The sequence below is a fragment of the Vidua macroura genome, chromosome Z (genome assembly GCF_024509145.1).
Source record: "Vidua macroura isolate BioBank_ID:100142 chromosome Z, ASM2450914v1, whole genome shotgun sequence".
NCBI classification, from domain to species: domain Eukaryota; kingdom Metazoa; phylum Chordata; class Aves; order Passeriformes; family Viduidae; genus Vidua; species Vidua macroura.
Genome location: NC_071611.1, coordinates 71,056,446 through 71,082,042, shown reverse-complemented (window position 1 = coordinate 71,082,042; position 25,597 = coordinate 71,056,446). Strand labels below are relative to the sequence as shown.

General features: G+C 38.1%; 1 protein-coding gene across 1 annotated transcript in view; it reads right to left on the bottom strand.

Moving 5' to 3' along the window:
* WDR36 (WD repeat domain 36) overlaps positions 1-25,148 on the bottom strand; it is a 29,074-nt gene extending 3,926 nt beyond the window's left edge. Inside the window, exons 1-21 of the mRNA XM_054004269.1 lie at positions 24,989-25,148; positions 23,741-23,768; positions 20,821-20,921; positions 20,210-20,327; positions 19,174-19,306; positions 18,226-18,280; positions 17,535-17,667; positions 16,399-16,574; positions 15,779-15,899; positions 14,324-14,389; positions 13,302-13,385; positions 11,712-11,866; positions 10,498-10,612; positions 9,111-9,276; positions 8,724-8,832; positions 7,872-7,951; positions 4,109-4,216; positions 2,646-2,743; positions 1,381-1,523; positions 915-1,031; positions 602-683 (exon numbers count right to left, since the gene is read on the bottom strand). Coding sequence (XP_053860244.1) covers positions 602-683; positions 915-1,031; positions 1,381-1,523; positions 2,646-2,743; positions 4,109-4,216; positions 7,872-7,951; positions 8,724-8,832; positions 9,111-9,276; positions 10,498-10,612; positions 11,712-11,866; positions 13,302-13,385; positions 14,324-14,389; positions 15,779-15,899; positions 16,399-16,574; positions 17,535-17,667; positions 18,226-18,280; positions 19,174-19,306; positions 20,210-20,327; positions 20,821-20,921; positions 23,741-23,768; positions 24,989-25,135 — 2,335 coding nt within the window. The 5' untranslated portion in view covers positions 25,136-25,148. The remainder of the gene's footprint in view (positions 1-601; positions 684-914; positions 1,032-1,380; positions 1,524-2,645; positions 2,744-4,108; positions 4,217-7,871; positions 7,952-8,723; positions 8,833-9,110; positions 9,277-10,497; positions 10,613-11,711; positions 11,867-13,301; positions 13,386-14,323; positions 14,390-15,778; positions 15,900-16,398; positions 16,575-17,534; positions 17,668-18,225; positions 18,281-19,173; positions 19,307-20,209; positions 20,328-20,820; positions 20,922-23,740; positions 23,769-24,988) is intronic.
* Positions 25,149-25,597: the final 449 nt, after the last annotated feature.

Below are 25,597 nucleotides of genomic sequence, written 5' to 3'. Positions count from 1 at the left end.
GATTCTGTAGCATCACAAGACAAACATGAAAAACAGCTGGTGCACTCCACAGGTTAAGAGATTAAATTTCAAAATAAACTGAATGTTCAAAGAAATCACTTTATTTTTGTATCATTTATTTCTTCCTAAACTTTAAATTATAGGGCAATGAATTAACACTAAGTTCACTGACTGCCTGGTGAAGTAGCCCTTGAAAGGAGAACTTGCTAGGCACATTATGCTTTTTATGTTTCAGTGAATCACCAGACTATTCCTTACCAAATCAATCCCTTCCTTCTTTTCTTTCTTTCCCTAGAAATAATGCATAGCACCTTTTCTGAGTGATACCATCACAGTTTTCAAAAAAGCTTAATGATCTTAGGAACCCAATTTTCTTTCTCCATAAGGGTTTTAGCCAGAATTGGGTTCCATGCTGCAGACAAGCTGCAGTACCAATGGATCTTTGATCTGGCTATCTGTGTATTAAGTAATTTTCTTTGCCTTTGATACTGTACTATGCATATTTTTTCTCACATCTGTTACAATTCTGACATTAGAAATCACATATGTACCAAAATAAAAGCAGTACCAACATTTTTTGTGAAATATTTCATTAACTTACATTCGTTGGTGCTCAGGGCTTCTTCAAGATGAATGTAGAAATCAGATTTCTGTGCCAGTATCCCAAGGTTTACCACCTTTGACTAGACCACAAAAGCATAGCAGTGTGTCCATGAATGTGCAAACACATTTTTACAACTCAATTACATTATTTTTCTACTGAGAGAATAAGACTTTGAGAAATAAAGCAATAATACAGTGAGTTGAAACTGGTTCTTTAAAGTCTAAAGTGATTTAACCCAACATGAAAAAGCATTTGAGATTTCTTTTATAATACACTATATAAACACAATTACATTGATTCTTGTTTTTACCTGGGTATCATTTTCTTCCTCTGGTGGAATGTATCGGGGTATAAGACCAGGAAGTGTTGGGATGAAGAAAGGTGCTGACTTTGGAACTTTCGGTGGCTCTCTTGGTTTATTTTTTTTCTGTTAATTAGATATTTGAGTTAAAATCATTATCATCATAGTAAGAGCATGTGGGAATATTTTGTTTTTTCAAGAGTTTAGTTTTTAAAATACTGTGAAAACTCTAAAGACTAACTGAAAATAAATATACAAGTAAAATCTTTTATCACTAATTAGGAAGTTACTATTCAGCAGAAAAACAAGCCCCTCTCCCAAATCCCAGGGACTGAGAAAAGCACCACATAGACTTCTAATGCAGTGTCTTGAAAAATATCGGAAAAGCAGGATCACGTTTCATGAATAGGTAATGTATTTTGTAGAAATAGGGCAAATATATGGATGTATGCTATTTTTTGCACTGTTTCAGTACCTTGATAATATCAAGGTTGAGAAGATTTTTCCACCTTGATTCCGGTAATAAAGAAAGGGTCACCAGCTGCTCTCCCAATTGCTCAGGTGAGACATATTCTATCATTTCATCACATGGCTCTTCATCTCCTGACACATCCACATCTTGTAGAAACAGATATATTTTATGAACATTCATACTCCACATTAATTTTTTAAAAAACAAGCCAAACACTTTTATTTTTTTGCAGTTTTTGAATAACAAATGCATAACAGTTATAGACACAGGTGCTAACACAACACTGAGCTAAAAAGCTACAGAAACAATCTGTATTAGCCTTATGAAACATTAAATAACTTTAAAATATTATAGCCAAGATGTAGAATTTAATAAACAGATTTTAATAACTGATAAGATTTGTCCACTTTGACTGAAGTTATATAAAAGCAGTTTACAAATTTATTAAAGAAAACAAAATGTTGACAGTAATCCATCACCCTTTCTGAATAGATATATACACAGTAATTGTAGTTCTACATTACAAAGCTGTGAAATCCTTGCATTTAGATCCTTGCACCATATTCACTACCTCATTACAACCTCTTCATAGGTATGACTGAAGTGGCACACAAAAATGAAGAAAATCTCAACATTAAAGCACACAACATCCCACAATAAAAGTTATATCAGTCACTAGATTATTTCCTGTGTGGTCTTGACCAAACGTCTCTACTTTCCTTTCTTTTGGTAAAATATTACTTGGCTAAAACAATGAATCTAATAGACAAGCCTGAAACAACAAAGGAATGTAACTCATTAAGAGCCCTTAGCATCTAAACAGAAACTTTACATTTGCTGAAGACACAAAATGAATTAAAGCTTTCAGCTGGAATCAGGACAAAAGCATTCAAAGTTCTGGGATGAATTCCCATCTCCCTAATTTAGGTATGTAGAGCAAGTATGTGCTTGCTAGAGCAGCCATCACCATGAGGCATGTTCTAGTGGCCAACAGCTAGGTGTGCTTCTCCTCCAAATGGAGATGCAAACGTAGGCACTCCAAACTTGGGCAGACAGGATCTCCATCTAGAGGACTTCTGATGCAAAATCACTTCTATTAATTTAGCAAAAAATTCTACTTAGGCCTTTCTTTCACTGGGCACAGGCACATGCCAGGTCATCTGAACCTGATTCTTTTGCCAGCAGGAAAATCACAATGAACCTGTGGAATACAAGCAGGGGAACAAACTGCAAGGGAAAAATAAAATACACTTTCATCTGAGGATTACCTTGCATGGGGCAGGTGCTGGGGAGTGTCACCAAAGATGGTTCATAATCTGCAGGAAGGGGCCGTAAGGACACAAGTGAATACAAAGAACGGTTTGACCTGAAAAAATAAGACAGGCATTTTAAAAGCCATCTCCAGATGAATGGGAACAAGTACTTCAGATATAATTTACACCACAGTCTAATACTACAGCAGCATGGCAATTCACCAGGCTGTATTCAGGATTAGCTCTCCTCATCTACCAGATAAGCAGGAAATGAAGTGTGGCAATAGACTCACCTGAACATCTGAAATACAAATGTTATGTTCAAACATTATCGACAAGAACATAATAATAATAGGCTGCAGGACCTCAATGTTCTTCTTGAAGTGAGGGGCCCAGAACTAAACACAGAATTTGAAGTGTGACTTCACCAGTGCCCAGGAGAGGGGCAATAATTGCCCTGGTCCTGATGGCCAAAAAGAATATTTATCTGTGCTCCACAACCCTCAATATCAAGCATTTCTTTCCAATGTGTAATCTAAATCTATCTTCTTAAGTTTAAAGCCATTCCCCCTTTTCCTGTCACTCCAGGCCTTTGTCCAAAGACCCTCCCCAGCTCTCCTGGAGTTCCCTTAGGCATTGAAAGGGGCTCTAAGGTCTCCCGAGAACCTTCTCCAGGCTGAACACATTATGCACAACATATTATGCAAATATAAATGATTCATCCTGCTTTCACAAGATTTTAAGGTAATACTCTTAGCAAATTTTCTTCAGGTTTGAAACATGCACAAAAATAATTCTGGTAAATTGCTTCTTCAGTCAATATAAACTAGGGCTCAGTAAAAACATCTGCTGTTATTCACAAGGAAGAACTTTTACTTAACCACAGGAAGGCCTAACAGCTGAACACTCCTCAGACAAATCTATGGTCAACATATATAACCTGGAATAAATCATCTGCCAATTAAATGGAAAGAAGACCCAAGCCATTTTAGCAGTGTGTTACTTCAGTACCGGACCTGAACAGTCATTTGCTTTAAAGCTGTATCAGGAAACTGAATGAAATCACATTTTACTTCTGTGCTCATTTATCACTAATAAAGAGAAATAAACACAACTTTCAAATGCTGCTCAGAAGTCTCAGACAACAGTACAGCAGGACAGAAAGAAGCACGATTTGAACAAAGACATTTCAAAGCAGTGGGGGAAATGGAGTCTAGGAAAAACTTTACAAATGGCATAACAGGAATTCTTAAGAGTAAGCAACATTTAGAAAAGAGATCATTTAAACAATCTGAATAAGTAATTTAACTGTGGAAATTTCGTTACTTAGGAATAAGAGCAATACAGAACACCTGTCCTAATTAGAACCAGAGAACACAAAATGATACTTCACAGGATAATTTTCAATTTGCAATAAAGGTCATTAAAAGAACTCTGTCCCATCCTAAATTCTGAGTAGAAACAGATTACATACTCACCACAAATAAATTCCAAGATCATCCACGTGTGCTGAAGCCAGAAAATCTCCTGTAGGGGACATAGTAAGGCTCACAGCTGCAGAGTCTACCAAAAAACAATCTATGAGACTATGGAGAAAAAAAACCCAGAAATTATCAGCAAGAAAAGCTTGTTTATCTGCACACATCTGAATTACAGCTGAATGCAAACAGGCCACTAGAAGTATGGACACAAACCAGGGTAGAAAAAAAATCCAAATATATTATATAAACGAAGCAAGTGAACAGCACTGTGCAACAAACCCATTGTCTCTACAAAATGCTCTAAAATCAGATAAAGCTGGCACCTCCTTAGACATATGCACCCTGGAGAATATGTGATGAAGCATTCAACTCCTTGTGCCTAACACAAACCTTTTACTGGCCAAAAATTCTGTATTTCCATTTAGCCCTAACTGCTCAAACTGACAATTACTGCTCTCAGCATACTTCATGTACACCTGGTTAATACTAGCACATAATGTTTCTAAAGTAAAATATGAACTGTACAATGTGAAGTTTGATTATCTGCAACAGTTTTGGCATTACCATATCTTCAGCCTGATAAACCATTCTTTGATAACTTTTTCATGATAGCAGAAAATTGAAAAAATACCATGTAAAAACAAAGTTAAAATACAACTATAATAACATTATAGTAACATGTTATTATGCAACTATTTGAACAACGAGGCATTTAAGTTCTGCATGATGCAGTCTCCAGCAGACTTCCACTCAAGCTCAGATTGACAGCATTGCTTGTCTCTTGCTGAAATATAAATTTCAGTTACTTCAAATTTTAAGATAAAGTTTAATTTGACAACTAGTTCACCAAGAGAAACAAAAAGAACAAATGAAGAGTGTGAATACTTTGTTCTTGTTTACAGCTCTACAGCCCTGTTCTGTTCACTAACCATAGAAAAAATATCGATGCAACACAGAAGTTTAAAACATAAAATCTTGTGGGCGTGCATTTTCTTAGCTACTGAGCACTCCTGTGATAGTTTGAGAGCGCATGTCAAAAATAAAAGCCTTTTTCCCCTGGAGTGTTTTACTCCCTATGCATGTTCTTGGACAGAGGCTGTTAATTTCAGGTAAGAGAAAAATCATTCATCACTTTCAATATAAAATATATAAACACTAAACCCATAAATCCCAAACATATATCAGATACATTTTGTACACAGTGCACAATGGCGAGAAAAAATTATCCTAAATACTTTCTCTTAGTTTCAAATCCATCTTTTTATGGATTTAAGGACAATCCTTATCTGTAACTGAAAAATTCTGTTCAATAAATCAATCACAAAGAGCTCCAAAACAAATTTAACAAGACAGAAGAAATTAAGTTTTTCTACTTACTGAACTTAAATCATTATCAAAATTACAGGCTTGAGGGAAGGAGGGATCAATCTACTACAGGAAATAAGACACACTTGTGTTTTTTACTCAAAAAGCTAAATGAATCCTGCCTTGGAGCTGAAGGCATCTACCTTTATGCTTCCTGCCTAACTGCAAAACTGTGACAATGGAAAATATAATGTTGAGCTTACATTTAACAGGTCTCTTATGCTGTTTTTTCTCAAGTGCCTCATCCATGAACTGTCAGCTCATACCCCTGATTCCTCAATTTCTCTATGCAAGCTGCACAGCAGAAAGAAATAGATGCATAATGCCTGGGCTCCTGCTTGTAACTTTCTTTAAACAAAGTCATATTTTTTCCCCAGTTTAAAAAAACCCCTATGTTAAAAACACACACTAGGAAGACCTGCATTGCATTACATATAGACAGTTAAGCACCACTCCCAAGTAAAAACAGGTGTCCAGTTAATAGATGGTAGACCATTTACTAAAGTCAGTTGTTAATTTTTGTAATGCTAGATTCTAGAAACATGCTCTCCATCTTTTTATAGGAACAATATCAAAGCTGAGGCTTTGGAACACACAGTTCATGAGATGTTTTCTCTATTTATCAGCCACCGAGGTAAAGCAAGCATCAAGACTTTTATTAAAAGCTGTTCCTCGTTTTCAACACACTCCTCTGTCTATAGTTATGGGAAAACCTTGCCTTTACATACTGGAAGAATAATTTAATCTAATTACATTTAAAACCAGGGTTTGTCATTTACCTGCCTAAATTTCAGCTTGACCCAAATTTCAGAGACAGGAGAGAAAAGATTTAATTTTTTTTTACATGTAAAAGAGAGCTACTGTCAGACTGCTTTTAAAAACATTATAAATAGATTCTTATTGTAAAGTATTATGTTATTGAAGAAATGAAAAACATAAGAAACTGATATTAGTTAATGCTGCAATTTTTTGTAGGCATATTACTTTGCAAGGCAAAGAGTGTTAAAAAAGATGAAGACCAGAGTGCTAATTTCCTTCCCATCTATACGGGAAAGAAGACACTTAATATCCATCCTGTCCTGTTTTAGACTAGTGGCTCTCATCACACAAGAACAGGCCAATTGTTTGTTAAGGTGCAATGCACATCTGGTAGTAAAATGAGAACTTTTACAGCATACAAAATTATTTACCAAACCATGTCAACAAAAATAATCAACCAAAATGAAACCTTTCAGTTCCAGTCACAACCACCAGAGCTGCATACTGCACAGCACTACCTTAAATTAAAAAAAAAAAAAAAAATCTGATGTGCTGCTGAAAGAATGCATTGGCAGGACGCAAAGTTACTTCTCAGCCTTTTTTTTTCCTGGGCTCCTGAACTTCTTGTGTGTACTTGCCGACTTCTCAGCCAAACTGTATGCTGGGAGAAGACTACTCAACATGGATCACAGGAGTATTTTTGGCAGTTGCAAGTACAAACAAATGAAAAATGTAACTGATGCAAAGTTGTGCTGTGTTGTTAAAATGAAAGTAAGTGAAAACAGGCTTCTCTTTACAAAACCAACTGGAGTACTGCATCCAACTCTTGGGCCCCCAGCACAAGACACATGAAGTTAGAGCAGCTCCAGGAAAATGACTCAAGGCCTGGAACACATTTCCTATGAGGAAAATCAGAGAGCTGTGGTGTTCTCCACCCTGGAGAACAGAAGGCTCTGGGGGAGACAGTCTTGTGGCCTTTCAATACTTAAAGACAGCTTACAAGAAAGACTCAGAGAGACTTTTTAACAGAGCTTGTGGTGACAGAACAAGAGGCAGCATCTTTGAACTGAAAGGCCATGGGTTTAGATCAGATATAAGGCAGAATTTTCTTATGATGAGGGTGGCTGAGGCACTGGAACAGGTTGCATATACAAGTAGTGCATGGGCCAGCCCTGGAGGTGTTCAAGGCCAAGCTGGGGCTCTGAGTAACGTGATCTAGTGAGAAAGGTTCCTTTCCACATCAAGACGGTTGGACTAGATCTTTGCTTCCAACTCCAAACACTCTTTGAACCTATGAAAACTTCAGCACGTCACAGTGCAATTCACCTTAAGCAATCTCTTGCCCTTTAGATTACAGTGCTGCTTCCAGACAACAAATTCACACTCATTCACTCATTCATGGAAACTCCAGGTGCCATCAACAGATCTTCAGGATAACTCTACAGTGTTATTCTGTAGACCCAGAAAAAGACATGCATTTCTAGCACTGGACACAATTAAAATAGTGGGGAGAGTTTTTATATCATGTGCAATTTTGACTGTCACATCTGGTGACAGATAATCAAGCCAGAAAGCTTTCTGCCATTTATCAGAAAGGGGATTATTTCTTCTGCTGTATGTTTTTAAATTGACTCACCAGCCAGAGGGAAGGTCCCAAGTCTTAATGGAACAGTCCATTGATGAAGTTATCAGCCAACGACCATCAGGACTGAAAGTCTAAAGTAAAGTAGTCAATTTAATGATACAACCAATAAGCCAGTCCCCACAAGAGGCCCTGCCAAGATCAGACTGCTCCCTAAAACCCCGGTGGAATGGTATGGCCATAAACCAAGACTGACAATAACACTACTGGAAGTGAAGAAAGAACAAAACCAGAAACTTTTTAGGAACAGGCTCAAATATAAAACACAAGGTGCATCTCACTGTTAGTCAAAGCACTTCAGTCCTCACTTTTATGTTCAAATTGGAAACGTATTTCTAAGCCTAAAGTTGAGTAAGTCAAGTAAATACTATTTTAGTAGCATTTATAAATAAATTTGAAGCTAAAAACTATTTAAATGAACACTACGATGTACTATTACGTAAGATGTAAATAAGGAATTATCAATGTGCTGCATAATCTCAGATCTGTTTTCTGTTTGCTCATCTTTTTTATATATACAGCTAATATTTCAGCACAATTTTACTCTTCAATGCAGTTTTCATTATTCCCAGTGCTTTGTTTTGTTTGACTCTCAAATCAGCTTGTTGTTATAGTTAAAAGTTATACTTAAATCACAAAGCACATTCAAAAATAGATGGCAATTTGACCACTTTACATTTCCAAACTAATGTGGCTAAAAGTGCTGTGGAGCTGAACTACAGCTTTATTGTTCACAGAGTGAACATTACACCCAATGATTTAATACATGCAGAGAAATCCACCATCTGTAAAATCTGTTAAGTATCTCTGTATGGCACTTGTTACAGGAAATGAGTTAACAATTACCATGTCATTAATCTGTCCATGGTGTCCTGAGAATGTCCTGACAATCTTCCTGGTTTCTATATCCAAAACACTAATAGTGAAGTCATCAAAGGCAATTCCCAGAATACCACTGCCAAGAAACATCAACACACATGAGAGGGAATACTCAAGAGACAAAAAATAAAAACATCCTAACATTGCTCCAGGTATCTTTTAGCCTAAAAATAACAAGTCTTATATTCCTTCAATCTAATAAAATGTCCTGCCATCCTCTGTCTACTAGTCAGTTGTATTTCAAAGCATTAGAAGTATAAATTCTAATATATTCCAATTAAGAATTCTGGTTGCCATTCTAGATAAGCGTGTTCACCAAAACAATGTACACATGAAATAACTTCAGTTTCTTACCTGTCTCTGTGAAGCAGAATTCCACTTGGGGAAGAAGGAAGTTCAGTGGAATAAATGAGATCTTTCATTTTGAATTTCCAAAATTTAATTAATCCTTCACTACCAGCTGTGATTACCAGCTGGTTCAATCCATCCACTGCTACCCCTCTAATGGCCCCTTCATGTGCTGCAAATCAAGAGAAAATAGAGTATTATTTCAGAATTTAAACTTAGCACAGAAATGAGCTGAATGCCAAACACTATTTTGTTTATCTTTGCCTGACTACAATGAATGATCAGCAGACATATGACAATTTGAAAGCCACTTGACGAGATGCTCCAGCATTTTTTTTGTCTCTACTGAAACCAAATTGATTTCAAGTAAACACCTAGAATACAAGTAAGAAGTGCAATTGAAGCTGAGTGTTAGATCTCATTTCTGCTTTCAGTTTGGGGAACTTTTTGTGATTGTGAGATTTGAGGGACTTTTTGAATCACTTAAGGAATGCCTCCAAGAGGACCTACCACTCCAGACAAAATTTACAACTTCAGGCACAAAGTCTGGGAGTTTTCCAAAGCTACTTCACACTGCAGTGTAAAGACAAGGCATAGCTCCTCTGGTTTTGGATCAATTTTATTTCTTAATCTATACCTAGGGCTACTGGCCAGTAAGCAAAATTGGAAAATTCTTCCCATTATCAACCAATGATCTTATAAAGAGACCACTTCATGTTCGCTGAGCTAGATGGCTTTTATAAATCCAGTAAGTCTTAAGGGCTTGGCAGGACTCTTTCCTTGTTGCTAAAACAAAAAAATTCAGATCATGAGTGCCAAAAAACCATGTATGAGAGTATATGAAATATACATAAAATACATATGCATGAAATATATATCTGTGCAACTCTAAAAGAAAATGTCAGGGCACTGTCATATTACGTCCTAAATTTGCAGCTGGAACAACATCAATAACATCATATGCAAAGAGCTGGACTTGCTTAGGACTTCAATTTTCCTTTCATTTCTAAGCAGGGAGCACAAAACAGATGGAAAAATTTATCTAGGAGATGGAACCCTATAAAAAAAGAAGCCAAATACTGGAAATGTGACTATCTCAAGAAGAGTGGAGGTCAGAGCATCTCATTTAAGTGTTAATCATTGTGGTAATTGACAATTTTGTTTTAAATGAAACCAAGGATATGCTAACATCAGAGCTGTTAAAGTTATCAAGGATCCTGTCCCTCAAGTCGGGTTTCTGATTGCAAGATAAGACAGGGAGGCATAATTAGGAAAATTGAAATGCATCCCAAATTCAACTCAGAATCTACACTGAATTTTCATTATGACAGAACACAAGGTGACTGCTGTTCTGTTAAGTGTCAGTATTTAGGAAGTTTATAGGAGCTCTTACCTGTTTCTTTGCCATAACGCCCTCTGTGAATGCCAGACTGCATGTTATACACATCTACCTGTCCAGTTGACATCCCAATTACAGCAAAGTTACCACACGAGGTAATGTCAACTGCCTTTCACGGGAATTAAAAAAAAAAAAAATCAATCAACAACACAAAGCACCTATAAAAACCATTCTTTAGATATCTGTCAATTAGCAAAGTTGTTAGAAGGTGCACATAGCATACCGAGAAAACAAAACACTAAAACGTTTTTTGAGGAAACCTGCACAGAACAAACAAATTACATCTCAAGAAAGCAGAGGGAGAAGCTCTCAAAATGAACAAAGAGTCAACATGTAATAAATATGGCAATGCATGGTTGTGAAAGATAGTGAAATCCTAGCTTAGTGATTCATCAGAAGCCATAGGTAGTAATATCAGCACTGTAAATTAAATAATAAAGACTGCCACAAATTCAGTCCTTAAGACAAACTGTAAGTGTGGCAACTGCATGCCTCTTTCAATGCCTATGTCACCAATACCTGCCCAAATTAGGGTGAGGTCACACAGAGTTTAAATAGGAAGAAACAAAGAAACAATGGTCTAGATGTCTTTGGAAAGATACAGTCCAAAGAACCCAGTAGTCAAAAGAAAACTAGATATTTACAATTCAATTTATCTAACACCTAACTACTAAGCATAATGTCAAAAAACCAAGACACAGGAGTTGCATGAACCCCTAGCAAATGAGGTGTGCCACAGTAATTCCTCCTTTAAAAAGCTGGTAAACCTCAGCAAACATTTGTATCCCCATCACTGTGTGTTTGACACAATGTCGTTGTATCCAGCTCAAGTAGTAAAGGATTTTTGAGGTAATATCCCTCTTACAATTTGGAAATACACTTCTCTGTACAGCCAAAAAAAGCCCAGAATCTTCAGCAATCTGCATTCTCAGAGTAAGCTAATCAGCACAGGCATACAATGTAAGAGACAACTCTTACATTGCTGTGACACACTAAGGGTAAACACTAACCACCTCTCTGAGCCAGAAAGTTAGTGCACCTAACCTGAATGTTTAGGGAAAAAGAACAGCTTTTCATAAGACCATAAGCATTACAAACCAGCTCACTGGACACACTGCTTTTTCATTCTAAGCATTATTTCTGTACCAACAGGAATCAAAATAGCATACAATGTGAATCTGAAGAAATCTTATCCTAAGTAAACTTACTGTTGCATATATATCAATAGGTTTGTGTTTGCTAAATTCTTCTGGCCTCAGTTTGTGAGCTCCCATGGAGGTTTTCTGGTAGTTCCAGGTTGTACAGGTTATATATCCCTGATGGCAGGCAACAATACCATCCCAGTCACTCTGATGTGCCACTTCTGCAAGGTAACACAGAGTAATTACTGTAGAAACAGTAATTCTAAAGTCAAACTTCAACTCTCCTGATATTTTAAAGTACCTTTGGACAGAACAGTTCATATTTAGTGTTCTTGTTGCACACTCGAAAGACTAGCACTCAGAAATACCACTGGGCAAGCAGCTGTACATGCGTAGTGCAAATAAAATGTTAACAACAAAACCTCAAGCAATGTTTCATACCTTACACTTTGTGTCTTTGCATATTTTAAGCTCTGAAGTTTGAAATGCGTATTTCAATGTAAATGTTTTAAACTGGCTTAAATAATTTAGACTGCTCAATCTGTACACATTTCCAGCTGAGTGTCTTTAACTTTTACTTCAGCTGTTGAAGCAGCAGAAACTACCAGATAAAGTCAGGTTTAAGAGCTAAATCTGCTTCACATAGCAAAATACTTCTTTTGCATTTCCAGGAAAATTGTTTATCAAAAGCTCAGTATCCAAACTTTGTTTCAAATATGATATATGGAGATCTAAATAATGAGCAAGTTTGATTTTTTTTTTTTTTCTGGAAATTTAAAAAAATTGAGAGCTTGAAACTAGGTATTTCTAGAACTTCAACGATCAAAACAAGACGCAAACTGGTTCACTTAACCGAACAAAGAAGCAACTCTAAAATGTTCTTAAATAAGTGGAGGTTTTAAGTCTTCAAAAACAGGCAGCTCTAATATTAATTTTAAAATTAATTGATTTTAAATATAAATAATAAAAATACTCGCACATATTTGCAACAAGAGTGTACAGACAGTCTGTACCACGGAAGTCAAATGGCTTCACAAAATTGTAAATCCAGATCTTTCAACACAGGAAAAAATAAAACATCCTCAGAGGAGAAAATAGCTACACTTTTGGCAAGAGAGATTTCAAGTCTGAAAAGGAGGTCATTAATTCAAAGAAGCACCATTTTGATGAAGGAAAATAATAATTCTGCCTAAAGAAGTTGGATTCATTATTTGCATAGTGAATTACAAATGAATGGATTACTTGAAATTCAGCTTTAAAAAATGACTCAAATAAGTGTACTGAGGACTCAAAATCAACTGTAAGTGTAACTAAGACTTCCTTAGCTGACAAAGATCATCCTCCACCTCGCTGCTGGTTCTGCAGCCTGGAATAATATGTACATCTGTAGATTTTGGTTCTCATGCAGGAGATTTTCAAGCCAAGAGCCAAATAAGAATATTTCAATAAAAAATGCTCTTTTTGAGATATTGGAACAGTTTACCAAGTCAAATGCAATTTTTAACTGTCATTCAGTAGCTCATGAAAGGCTACAGAACAATCTAGATATCGCACGTGCTTCCAAAACAATCGTGTTTTTAGGGTTAAAAAATGAAATTAATATATAAAGAAAATATATGCACATTTAGTTTGTAACCTATGTCAAAGGCCACTCACCTGAAGCAAAGGCTGTAATTGGTGGAAGTGCCATCGTGTCCAGCTTAAGGCCTTTCTTTTTCGATTTCTTTTTATTAATTGAACCTTAAAAATAGACATGAAGGGTCTCAGTCTCATTGTCAGAACTGAGAATAATGGTTTAAAAGGGACTGTTAACAAAATGCAAATCTTCTTTTAAATTTAGAAACATTTGGCTGAAATATACACATCCCTGTTCCCTAGGTTTGTAGAGCTAGGAACACTAATAGTTTCTGTTAAAATTCATGCAATGCTGAGCAAATCAGCCTTTTACAATCACAGCTGTGAACTCACTACTCAAACTACTTGTTCCAGGATCTTGTGCTGAAATCCTGAGGCAAAGGTTCCCCCATCACAGCTAAAAACATGGTCCTATAGACATGACTATAAAAAACAACAAATAAATAGCACCCAGACCTTTCAGTAACCAAAGAATCTTGAATTTCAAATTTATGCCCAAATTAATTTTATGCATCTTTTCAAACAGGTCCAAACACATATATAACAACATGGACAGATATCTAAAACTAAGAATTACTTTAGTCTTTCTGATCCTTGCTCTCCCAAATAAAAGTGTTCCTTAACCATGGTATGGTGTGCAAGATGTGTTTAAGTCAAACTCTACACTGAATCAAAGGAACTCAAGCCAAGAAATATGAATTAGCTAATAATTTAGTCAATTGAACAGAATGGAAACAGGGTAAAAAGTTGCAATTACATGTGCTGAAATGTCAGGCACTGTTTTACACATTTTTAATACAAAAATCATGCACAGTGTTTCCTACAGTGAAGTAACATACACTGCCTGGATCAGAAATCTCTTTTTTAAAGTATAATCAAATATGAGAGTACACTTACTGCAGGAAGGACTGAGTTTGAAGAATAACTGAAGTGATTAGCTTTTATAGAACAGTTAAAGTGAAAATAAGGCCTGTCTAATGTTTACATAAATGCTTTTTGGGCCTTCTTTTCTCCAGTGTTTGTACTTTGACTGAAATACTTACCACGTCCTAAACTTTTATTGAACTTTTCATGCACTGTTGAAAAAGATTGCAAGGTTCCATCTTGACCTAAGAAAGTATTAGCACAGAGCAGTGAAGGGCAAAAATCAACTTTACTCATAAGCTATTTGAGCAAGAAAAGTAAAAGGTAAGCAATAAGCAATTTCAATCACTGTAATATAGTATTTACGAAAAATTCTGGTCCAAGAATAAATACAGATACACTCTAAGTAGCAGAACTAATAGAGTCTAATTTTCTAGGGCCTACACCCCATTCCTACAACTCTGCCCCATACATTATAAGAATGACCGCTCTTCACAGACATCTTTTCCATGTTCAATTCCTCTGACTCTGTAATGTCCGTGACATTAATGAAGTTTTATGAAGTTAACTTGAGGGGATGCCTCTTCTATGGAAACCAGTAGCGCATGAAAGGCAACCTTAATTCACTTCTGCTGCACAAAGTTTTACCACTGTTTCAGAAAGGAGTGTAGAATGTTAGTCTCTCTGCACTGCAGATACATCAGATCTCAAAGGTTAAGACTCTTTTCATTGTAAAGGTTGTGTTTGTGCCCTCTCCACTGCAAAAGCAGATGTGAAGATTTGTTAAGCAACACTTGAGACTGTGGTTTGTCTGGTGTGAGCTGAAATACAGACAATAACTCAATGCGAGTCACTAGTTGGATGACCAGAAAGATTTTAGTACAGGTAGTGTAATGTTTTCAAAAGTAGCCCATACAGACAATTCATTAGTTAGGAGTAATTAGAGACTAAATGGCAAGTCTCTATCACCCTATCACCTAAGTAGTCTGGGGTAAAACATGGTCTGTTCTAGCACTTCACTCTCCTAAGAAGTATTTCTAAATATGTTAGTTTCTAAGGAAGGGGAGTCACTTATGCACTTTTTACACTTTTAGATTAATATTTCAGTATAAAGCAACCTTGGAAATATATATTACAGACACATGTAAGCTGTATATATTACAACAGTGCAAGCCACAAAGCTTGACCAAACCAGTGGAAAAAGCAGTTACTAAAAATTAGTTACTAAACGCATTATGCTGCTTATTTTTCCCCTGCCACAACCAAATTTTTTGAGTTGTTTCATTCTGACCAGCTAATACTTGCTCAGAAGATAACAAAACCATTTTTATTAATCAAATATATAAATATGGATGATAAAAGCAGCTCCTTTGCTATTCTGCTTTCAAGTACTCTTCAGCTTGCTGATATGTTACTCTAGGGAAACTCTAGTTTCCTACTAGAGTAGGAAAACTCTAGTCAAACACTTTGTTTCAGTAATGAATTACACTGTTTATGTTAGCTACTTACTATGTTTCATAAACACATTATACAACACTTGAAATATAATCTAGTGTATTAATAAAGACACTTAACTCTGCACGTTTTCTTTATCACAGCAAGAAATCAGACTGGAGAAGAATGGAGATTCATACCTGCACTAAGAATTTGCTCTCCATTTTGCCCATGATATCTGATTTTTGTTGGTGGTGCGCTATGCCCCATTCGGCTTCTCAATACGCGACCTGTACCACCAGGCCCATCAAAAATCCAAACCTGCACACCAACATAAGCAGAAAAAAAACAGGCTGATAAACACTGCCTTGTCAATAATTGCACCTCTTGTCAGTAGAACACATTTATATGGGAGATTTGCAGCCAACTTCACACACTGGCTTTCAGCCTTAAGCCTAACTAAAACTTTGGAAGTTTCAATCACATCACCTTATTTGTTTCCTGCTGCTCATTCTGCCCATCCACCAAAGCCTAGTGGCATCAAAGGACATGCAGCATGAGGGACTTTATCAACAGCAACTGCTTATGATCCAAAACATTATCAAAATGGATCAAGATTTAAGAGAATAGTGGGATATAAAGTGTGGTTCTGGAAAAGTGGATCCATAGCTTTGTTCTTCAAGGGTACCACAAAGCAGTAAATGAAGCAATGACAACAAAGCAGCAAATCTTTAAACTACAGTTCAGTACAGTCCAACTGAGACCAGCAATTTGAGTTTAGTTGTATTGGTTTTAGAGACCAGCAGCGATTGTAACTCACCCGTAGAGCATTATCAGCACCATTAGTTATAAGAAGTGGCTCTCCAGGGACAAATGTCATGCCAGCTATTGCTGTGGAATGGGCATCTTGCATCTGACACATTAGTTTCTTCTCTTCTAGATCCCACAAAGCAATGTGTCCAACTGGGCTACCAGCTGCCATTACTGGGTGTCCGTCTGCTCAAAAAAAAAAAAAAAAAAAAAAAAAAGATCAAAAGGTTTGCTTATTGACATTCAGCTCACCCCTACTGTCTTGTCACATCTTAAAACTGATGATAGAAAAGTTTATAACCACAAGGAAAAAGAAATCTCAAGTTGATGCTAGAAATAATGTAGATTTTAACAGAAATATTGTAGTATGTCTATCAGAAAAGAAACAAAACTCACTGATTAAAAAAACACAACTTTTTCATATCAGGGAACAATAAACTCTCTAAATCCAGCAATCAGAGCTAGAGATTTTGCTTGAAAACACAATACATATTGACACAAAAGACTCTTCTACTTCTCACAAGTCTTTCCACCATTTTCTGCAGCAGCATTCCTTCTCAACATGATCTGCAATCAATCTATATTCTGTTAAGATTCACAAGATTATGTGAATGAGAGATTAGATTCAGTATCAACAGCTCTGTAGGCAGGATCAGCATTAAAGCAACAAGCCTTAACAATTAGGACGTTTGTTAGACAAAAAAAAGCTATAAATACAAGTTAAGATTTCCCTGTAACATCCATTCGGTATTCACCCAACTATTAACACTAACATATTGTCTGGGACGGGAAAGACACTGCCGAGCAGTAGGTATGGACACTAAAGCAGGATGTATTGATTAAAATACCTCTGACAATTGTGTACTGTGTTAGCTCTTGGTACACTGTAAACAAACTTTTCTTTTCAAGTATACTGTATGTCACTTTCTGTGCAAAAAGAACACAAGAAAATGCTACAAAACAGCTAGCATGATGAAAATACATTATCTCACTTATTACTACCTTTTCTAGATTACCTTCAGCCTTTGAAAACTGACACTCTCAGCACAAATTTGATTCTGAAATGTTTTATGACAAACTGTTTTCCTCAGTTTCATTAGTGTTAGTGCTTTCATATATATTTTCACTAAAAACACTAGGTCTTACCAGTACGAAAAGATATTGCTGTGATGGGACCCCAGTCCTGTTGAAATTTCATCAGAGTTTCATCAAACTTAATATTATGTACAATGATATGACCAGATACAAGGCCGACAGCAACAACATCCACTGCTGGAGCCTGCAAGAAATGAAAAAATTCTGTTTCCAGAAGCTGGGAATCCTTTGAAAAACAGATCACTTTCAGTGTCCAGCAGCTCTGGAAGACCATCATACACCCTGCCACACTCCCCCACATATTTACAAGTTTTACCCTAGACAATGCTGACCATTTTCACAGCTGTCATCAATGCTATGGGTAAGTTTTAGCTTACTTTTATAGCTAAAAATCTTTTACTGAATCAACAAAATCTACATTTTATCAAACTCTGAAGTAAATTTAGCAAAAAACTGCAAGTGGCATGAAGCTTCATGATACACATGCATCTTGAAAATTCTGTGACTTCATGACATTATCCAGTGAAGACTATGGATGTGATGAACACAAAACAGGTTAAGATGCTAAATGCAACAGAACTAGGAATAGAGGAAGAGCAGATAATAAACCTTCAGTCAATAGGATTACTACAATTACCTGGGAGAATGCATGCCATCTTTACTGATGTCATTTTAAACAGTATTTTGCCTGCTGTTCTTGACCAGCTACATATGAAAATAAAAGATAACAAAAAATACTAACTTGTTCAAGAGTTGTGACTGCTAAGCCCCATCCTGGAAATGAGTAAAGGAGTTTGCTGTAAAAGGAACATAAAAAACTCAAATCAATTAACTCTAAAGGGATTTTCCATGACACAATGGTTGCTTTATGTGTACTCATACAGGAAAGTATATCAGGTTTCTGTTCTTATAAGTCAGAAAGCAAAAAACCCCTGTGATACTAAGAAGTAAGGTTAAAAATAAAACTTATGGCTGAATTTTATTGAAAAAACAGTGTTGTGTATTAATACCACAACAGTAACATAACTACATGCCATGAACGTATGAAACAAAAGAAATATTTGTGATACCATGGCAAGCTGAGTTAGGAGAATGAAACACTGATTTATGCAAGCTGACTTAACATGTATTTGCAGTATGAACATTAACATGCAGTGAAGCTCACTGTACCTGCAACTTTCATGATTTAGGAAAGCAGCTGCTCATGGTAGGAATGAAATACTGACATTATGGATGATGATCTACTGGGACATGCTCAGAGACAACTGCATGTCTATGCATCTCTTACCTAAGACTAAGGCTCAAATGCTAGTAATTACCTCCACTCTACCTGCCAGCACTTCCTTGGACCCACAACAACCAAAAAAGTCAAGCTTGGAAGATGGGAGGCAGGAGGCCTGAACATGTTTTTACTATTATTCCAATAGCTTTCATGTGAAAGCTATGTGATTCCAAGAAATTTAAAAAAAAAAAAAAATTCTGAACAACCCCTGACATTTTGCAAGGAGATTACTCTTACAACACACAACCTGAAAGGCATCAACATTCAGGAAGCAGCAGCAGTCCTTGTTCCTGGAAATATATCAACTGAAAACCTGTGCCAATACTCAGTAAAAGATTCCATACTTAACAGTATCATTTGTTGCCTATCAAACTACTTGAAGCATAGCCAAAGTAGCAAGAATCTTACTTGGATCTTATATTCCATAGCTGTAAGGTTCCTTGTTCACTCCCAAGGAGAATTTTATTAAGATAAGTGCTGGGATGCAGAAGTGCAGAAACTGCAAATGTGGCTTTATCAAAATCTATCTGAAGATATTCTTCTGCAAAAACAGCAAGAAAAATAGTGTTAGTGTAGCTACCCCTACAAATCTGCAGGCTTGGCATCCCTTTGCAAATGTAAAAGCAGGATAGAGGTTTAACGCTTCAAATCCTGCAACTGTTTTTTCTTACATTAAAGGATTAGCTAATGTGTAACAGAAGAGGATAAACTTCTTCACAATGTAAACATCTGTTGGCTTGAAGGTGTATCTTTTCCCTCTAAGTCTATGCAGTACAACAATACTGGCAATACCGTATCTTTATCTGATTTATATCTTTCTGAGGGATTCCTGCTCCTGCCTGAGCAAAACACCTCATCTGATCAGCATGCATTTTGTTTGTTACAGCAACTCCAGATGTCTAAAGCCTGGTTACAGACACTTTTGACAACCAGCACACAGAGAATAGCACTGGCCACATCAATGAAAACTTTCTAAAGAAAAATGTTTGGGGCACTGAAGCACAATTTCACAAAGCACTTGACAATTTGGCATGAGAAGATGCTGACACACACAAAAAGATTATTCATTAGAATTTAATTGTAGATTAAATTAGAATTTAATTCTGGTAGATATCAAGGAATTACAAAAATTAGAAATAATGCCAAAGCTGCTCTAGCACAGCCTTTACGAGAAAATGGAACACTAAAATGTAATTTTCATATAATCATTCTCCCTTTTACACCTACACAGAATCTTACTGGGCCTCTGCACATGGTAGAATATCCATTCATGAAACATTACTGCAGGATTAAGACTTCAGATCACCAACTAAGTAGCACGATCATTTAAGAATTTTCCTTTTTTAAGAATAAACTACTTCTGAACATGTGCATTTAAAAGAAAAAAAACCTTTTTCTTAAATTACTGAATGTCTAACAGTGCAACAAAAATAAAATCTCTCACCTTCTGACTGTATATCCCAAACAATAAGAACATTATCAACATCCACAGAGATGACATGATCACCAAAAGGCTGTAGAAGGTGTATCCTTGCCTTGTGGCCTTCATAGGTATGAACCACCTAAAATTTCAAAATAGAAATGCTTCTAATAAGCTGTTAAGGTAGGATATCACGTTAACATAATACCTGAGGACAGCTAACAGATGTTAGCAACAAGTTCAAACAAAATTCATGTAAAGGCCACACAACTTGAAATGCAAGAGAGATAACTATATCTGATATTTAAAACTGTTTGCAAAAAATATGCTACCTAAGTACTTTTAATTATTTATTTTCAATTAATTTAGCTTACATGAATTGAAGATTTTTTAAATCTTGAAATAGCTACTTAATTATTCTAATTAATATGCCTAACACAGTTCAGCATTATGGAATTTCCTTTTACATTCTTCCAGTTTAAGCTTTTTACTCCTCATTTTACGGCTTGTTTCCCTAAAACTGAAGGTACCAAGCAGCTACAGAAATAGGCATTCGTAGAAAATTAACTGCCTTGATACCACAGACACTACACAACTGTTTTGTACTACTGAGTAATAAGTAAGTTAATAGAAACCTCTTTGTTCCTGGCAAAAGCATGGAGAATGTTGTCATATGAAGCAAATATCAGCATGCGATCTGCTGCCAAACAGGTGATGTCTTGTGGCAAAGTGTTACCTGTTGACCAAACAAAAGAAAAGTTAAATGAGTTTCAGGTTCCTAGCAAGAGAGAAAGCTTGACAGTGTATTTCTTTGGCATGGTGACCCACAAAGAAAGACCTCTGTTCGAACATCATGTAGAATTTTAGAGAAATGCGCACATTTCAGAAGAATGCAAATATTATTACAAAACGTTACACCAGTAACAACACCATAAGTAACATAAGATTGGTAGAACATAAGGTGGTTCTTTTGAAAAACACTTAATAATAAAGTAGTGAACTATCTCTATAAGTAAAGGGACACATTAGCTTTGTGAGGGCTGAAAACACAGATGATAAATCAAAGTCTCAGCATTAGCAATGCTTATTAGGTTAAGTTATTCTGCAGGCCTGTGAGTTAGTGACTCACTCCTGCACCTATCTCTTGATCACACTGAGAATTTAATGCTCTAAGAATACATCTCATTCCCTACCTCATGACTGGTTCAGGAGTATCTAATTATCGGGATATTTACTTTACTAGCCCAAAAGGTAAAAGAATCAAAGTTCCAGACCATACTGAGAAATTGCTGATGTGGTCCCAAATAGAAGAAAAATGAAAAAAAAAATACTATAGGGAATAATACTTTCAATCCAAGGAAATATAAAAACGCAAATTACTAAAGCACTTTACACTTCTGCAGAGAAACACCAGGTCAAAAATCACTGTGGGAGTGCACCTATGAAATAAACTAGCATGGTCACACAGCAGCCTTTCCCACAAAGGTGTTTTGTACTGTGAATTGTTAGCAGGTACAAAGAAAACTGCACCCTCTACTGTACTGCAGCACAGCTTCACAAGAAAGAACTAAAATACGACATAAAAGAAGGTTGCACTCTATGAGGTTTCATTTGTTTGAACATATCTTCCCACACCGCCTCTGAAGTGACTTAGGCTTACAACCAAGTTACAGACACCTGGTACTCCACAGGCCCTGTATGCAAGGCTGCTTAGACTAAGACAGTTTTAGGCAGACCCAAATTAAAAAGAAAAGTTCAGAGCATCAACCACATAACATCAATAAACCAACAGCAACATAAAAGGAGAGGCACAGCATTCATTTTTTTCAATCACAGTTTTGTATGTAAACAATTTCTCAAAAAGCTTAGATGATTACACATGTAAGAAGATGCAGCCCACCGGAGACCAGAATATGCTATGTTTTTATGATTTTGCAAGATGAAAACAAAGTTAAAGTGTTTACAGCTTTAAAAATGCATACCTGATAATCTAAATCTAGTCCTGGTTGTGTGGCATTTATTCTCAAATTTACAGATGCTCTATTAATAGAAAATACTTTATATACGACATCTCTGTAAAAATTTTGGTTTTACAAAACAGAAGTACACCGAAGTAAAGCCCCTACTTTTCAAGACAGAGTGCATCCCTCTGAATTGTGTAAGTGCCAAGTGAAAGGGACTTTTAGAAATCAACTGGTTCAACATGCCACCAGCTCCTCACAAAGTTTATCACCTGTAGTAGACCGGGTTAGCTGCAGCTGTGCCCAGCTGAGTCTTGAACACTTCTGAAGAATGAGTTCTCCTCAAGGTGTACACTGTACCACAGTTACCCCTTCAGGACATTTTTCCTACTCTCCACTGTGACCCTCTCAGGCTGCAATCTGTGAGAGTTACCCCTTGCTGCTCTGTCCACCACTACCACCATCAGCACAAATCCAACCCCACCATCTACTGCCCTTCAGGCATCCTCTGGGCCACCCTGAATCTTGCCCTTCTTAGCACTAAACAGATCCAGTTACTCCAATGTCTCTTTTCATGCTGCTTGCTGTAGGCCCCGACATTCTCCTGCTCCTCAGCATGCCTCCTGCAGGAGAAAGAGAAGCTGTGGAAGGGACAGAACCACACTAACAGGGTTCTGCAGTCCAGGCATGGCCCCACCAGCATGAGGTGCAAGGGAAGAACAGCTTTGCCTGATCTGCTGGATGGAGGCTCGATACACAACCTGCCTTACTCACAGTTACTGTGTTTTTGGCCAACATTCAGCCTAGCACCAGCACAGCCCCAGCTTCTCCCCAGCAGGATCATGAGGAGTCAGTTCCCAGCTTGCTCTGTCCCAGGCGCAGCAGGATTCTGCACTTGTCCTCACTGGACTTGGCAAGGTTCCTGTGGGCCCAGGCTTTGTGTTTTGTGACAGCTCCCTGGACCGAAACTCTGCCATTCCGGGTGTCAGCTACTCCTCCTAAAACAGCATCCTCTGCAAGCTTGTCCTAAGGGTGCCTGCTGCCTCATCACCCAGGCTGCTGGGGATGGTGTTGAAGAACGTGGGCCCTGCTGCTGACACCCAGAGTTGTCTGCCACCAAAGGCCAAGTGAATGTCAAGCCATCAATTCATATCCTTTGTATGCACCAGTACAGTCAACTCCTAACACTCCTGGAAGGCATCCACATTTATTTTCTTCATGTAGTTAATTTCCTCCTAAAACACTCTTCTAATAATCACAAATACAACAAAAAAGCAATCTGAAATTAATTCAATAAATTAATAATCGAGCTTTATTCACTGTGCAATCCTTATGGCTTAGAGGTGTTTTTGGAAGAAAAAGATGGTAAGAACAGAAGGTTCAAAAGGTAGGTCTCTAAATTTCAGTTTCAACAGCAGTCTTATTTCCAAACTGCTATTTTAGATTTCTGAGACTCCTTTTAATATATTTCAGTGTAAATGTTAGTAAGCATAATTTATTTTCTTGTTTTTTACTTGAAAATGAAGCGCAGATGTTGGACATGTTTAATAAAAACTCACAAAATAAGAGAAATGAACAATTTATGAGTACTTACTCACAGCAACAATACCAAGCTTCTTCACCTGCAATGAAAATGTTAAAAAGGCATTTTTAGTGATTGATTGCAAGGAATTAGGTATAAACAAATTAAAAATTCTAGGCATTAACCTAGATCTGACAATGAATTTGATATTTCACAAACCAGGAAGATTATTCATCCCAGTTTAGAATACTGTCTTACTAAAAACCACACAGACAGTAGGTCAAAAGGAATGGGACAATGCATTTGCCAAAAGACTCACCAATAGTAAGTTGTGCTTCCTGATGTATTTTACCCTAATGCACAGGAAACCAAGGACATGTTAAGACACCCTGAGGAGCTTGGGTACCTTTGTTTCCACATAATCTCTGCTTCTACCTTATTTTCACTACAACCACCCTTTATCTCTATTCAGAGAGATTTTGCTTTAGTTGCAAACATCTAAGCATCCCTGCCCAGTGATGATCACTACTTCAAAGACTGTGAAGAAGACTGAAGGAGTGAATGCTAAAAGGGGCCACAGAAGCACAGGAAGATCCCTGATGTCTGCACTCTGGTGTTCACTGTACTCAGCTCAATGTTTCCTTACACAGTGAAAATGCTTTTACTGAGCCCAGGGAAGCCACGGAGTCTCCCTCTTTTGAGGCATTCCAAACCCACCTACACACATTCCTCTGTAACCAAGCTCTAGGTGACCCTGACTTGGCAGAGGGGGTTGGTCTGGGTGGTCTCCAGAGGTCCTTTCCATCCTTAAGGGGTTTATGATTCCACACTGCAAAAATCGAGTCCGTATCAGAGGCTTTCATCTTGCTGAACTCAACTATGCTTACCCGTTTTCATACAGGAGTTTTAATAGGATCTGACTGCCCTCCGCCTCTAAAACGCAACCCTCAAACGCTAAACCAGAGCGGGTGAGCTTTAATTTATCTTGTAATGAAGGAAAAGTTTCAGCACCTGGGCGCTCCCGACGGATGGGTTGTGCCGCATGGGCTAGCGCTGCTCACATGGCTGAACAAGCTCATTCCCGGCTCGTTCAGCCGGCAGCTTCCCTCTTTCCCTCCCTCCCTCCCGGTCATCGCCGGCTGCAGAGGAGCGGCACTGGGGCGCCGCAGCCCCGCACACGCTCCCACATCATGACGGCGAGAGCGGCGGAGGAAGGGAGGAAGAGGCGGATCTCCCTGCACGGCCCCGGCCTCCCCACGGCCGGTGGGAGCGGGAAGGAGGCCAGGAAAAAGGAGCGGGGCCGGGACGCCGCGTACTCACATTGTAGGTGTGGACGCTGCGCCCGACGGCGGCGGCCAGGTAGAATTCGCGGTGGCGGCCGTGATAGCGCAGGACGTGCGGGACGTGCCCGCTGAAGCGGCCGAGCACCCGGAACGCGGCGAAGAGCCCCGCGCCCTCCCGCGCCATCGCTCCGCACGTGTCCGCGTCCGCATCCGCCCACCCTCCCGCAGGAAGCGCCCGTCCGCTTCCGCCGCCCCGCCCCGCCCCGCCGTGCGCCGCCGAAAGCGGCCCCCGCGCCCGCTCCGCGCCGCTGACGGGCGGCCCCGCTCCGCACGCCGCGCACGGGTGCGATGCCGCCGGGGCGCGCAGGGGAGCGTCAGCCGCGAACTCTGCCACAAGCACTCCATGCAGCCGCGACTGCGCATTTTTTTTTTTTTTCCTTTTATTCTTTATTTGTGTATCCCCTTTTATTCTTCATTTTGTTATCCCCTTTGCCCTCGCAAAGCACTAGCTCCGGTTGCGGATGGCCCCGCCGCAGAGGCGGCAGCGGAGCGCGAGGTGAGCCCACCTCCGATGGCACATCCCGCGAGACATCCGCATCAGGAGCCTCTGAATTTCCCGAGGTGTCTGTTTTTAGTTTTTGTGGTG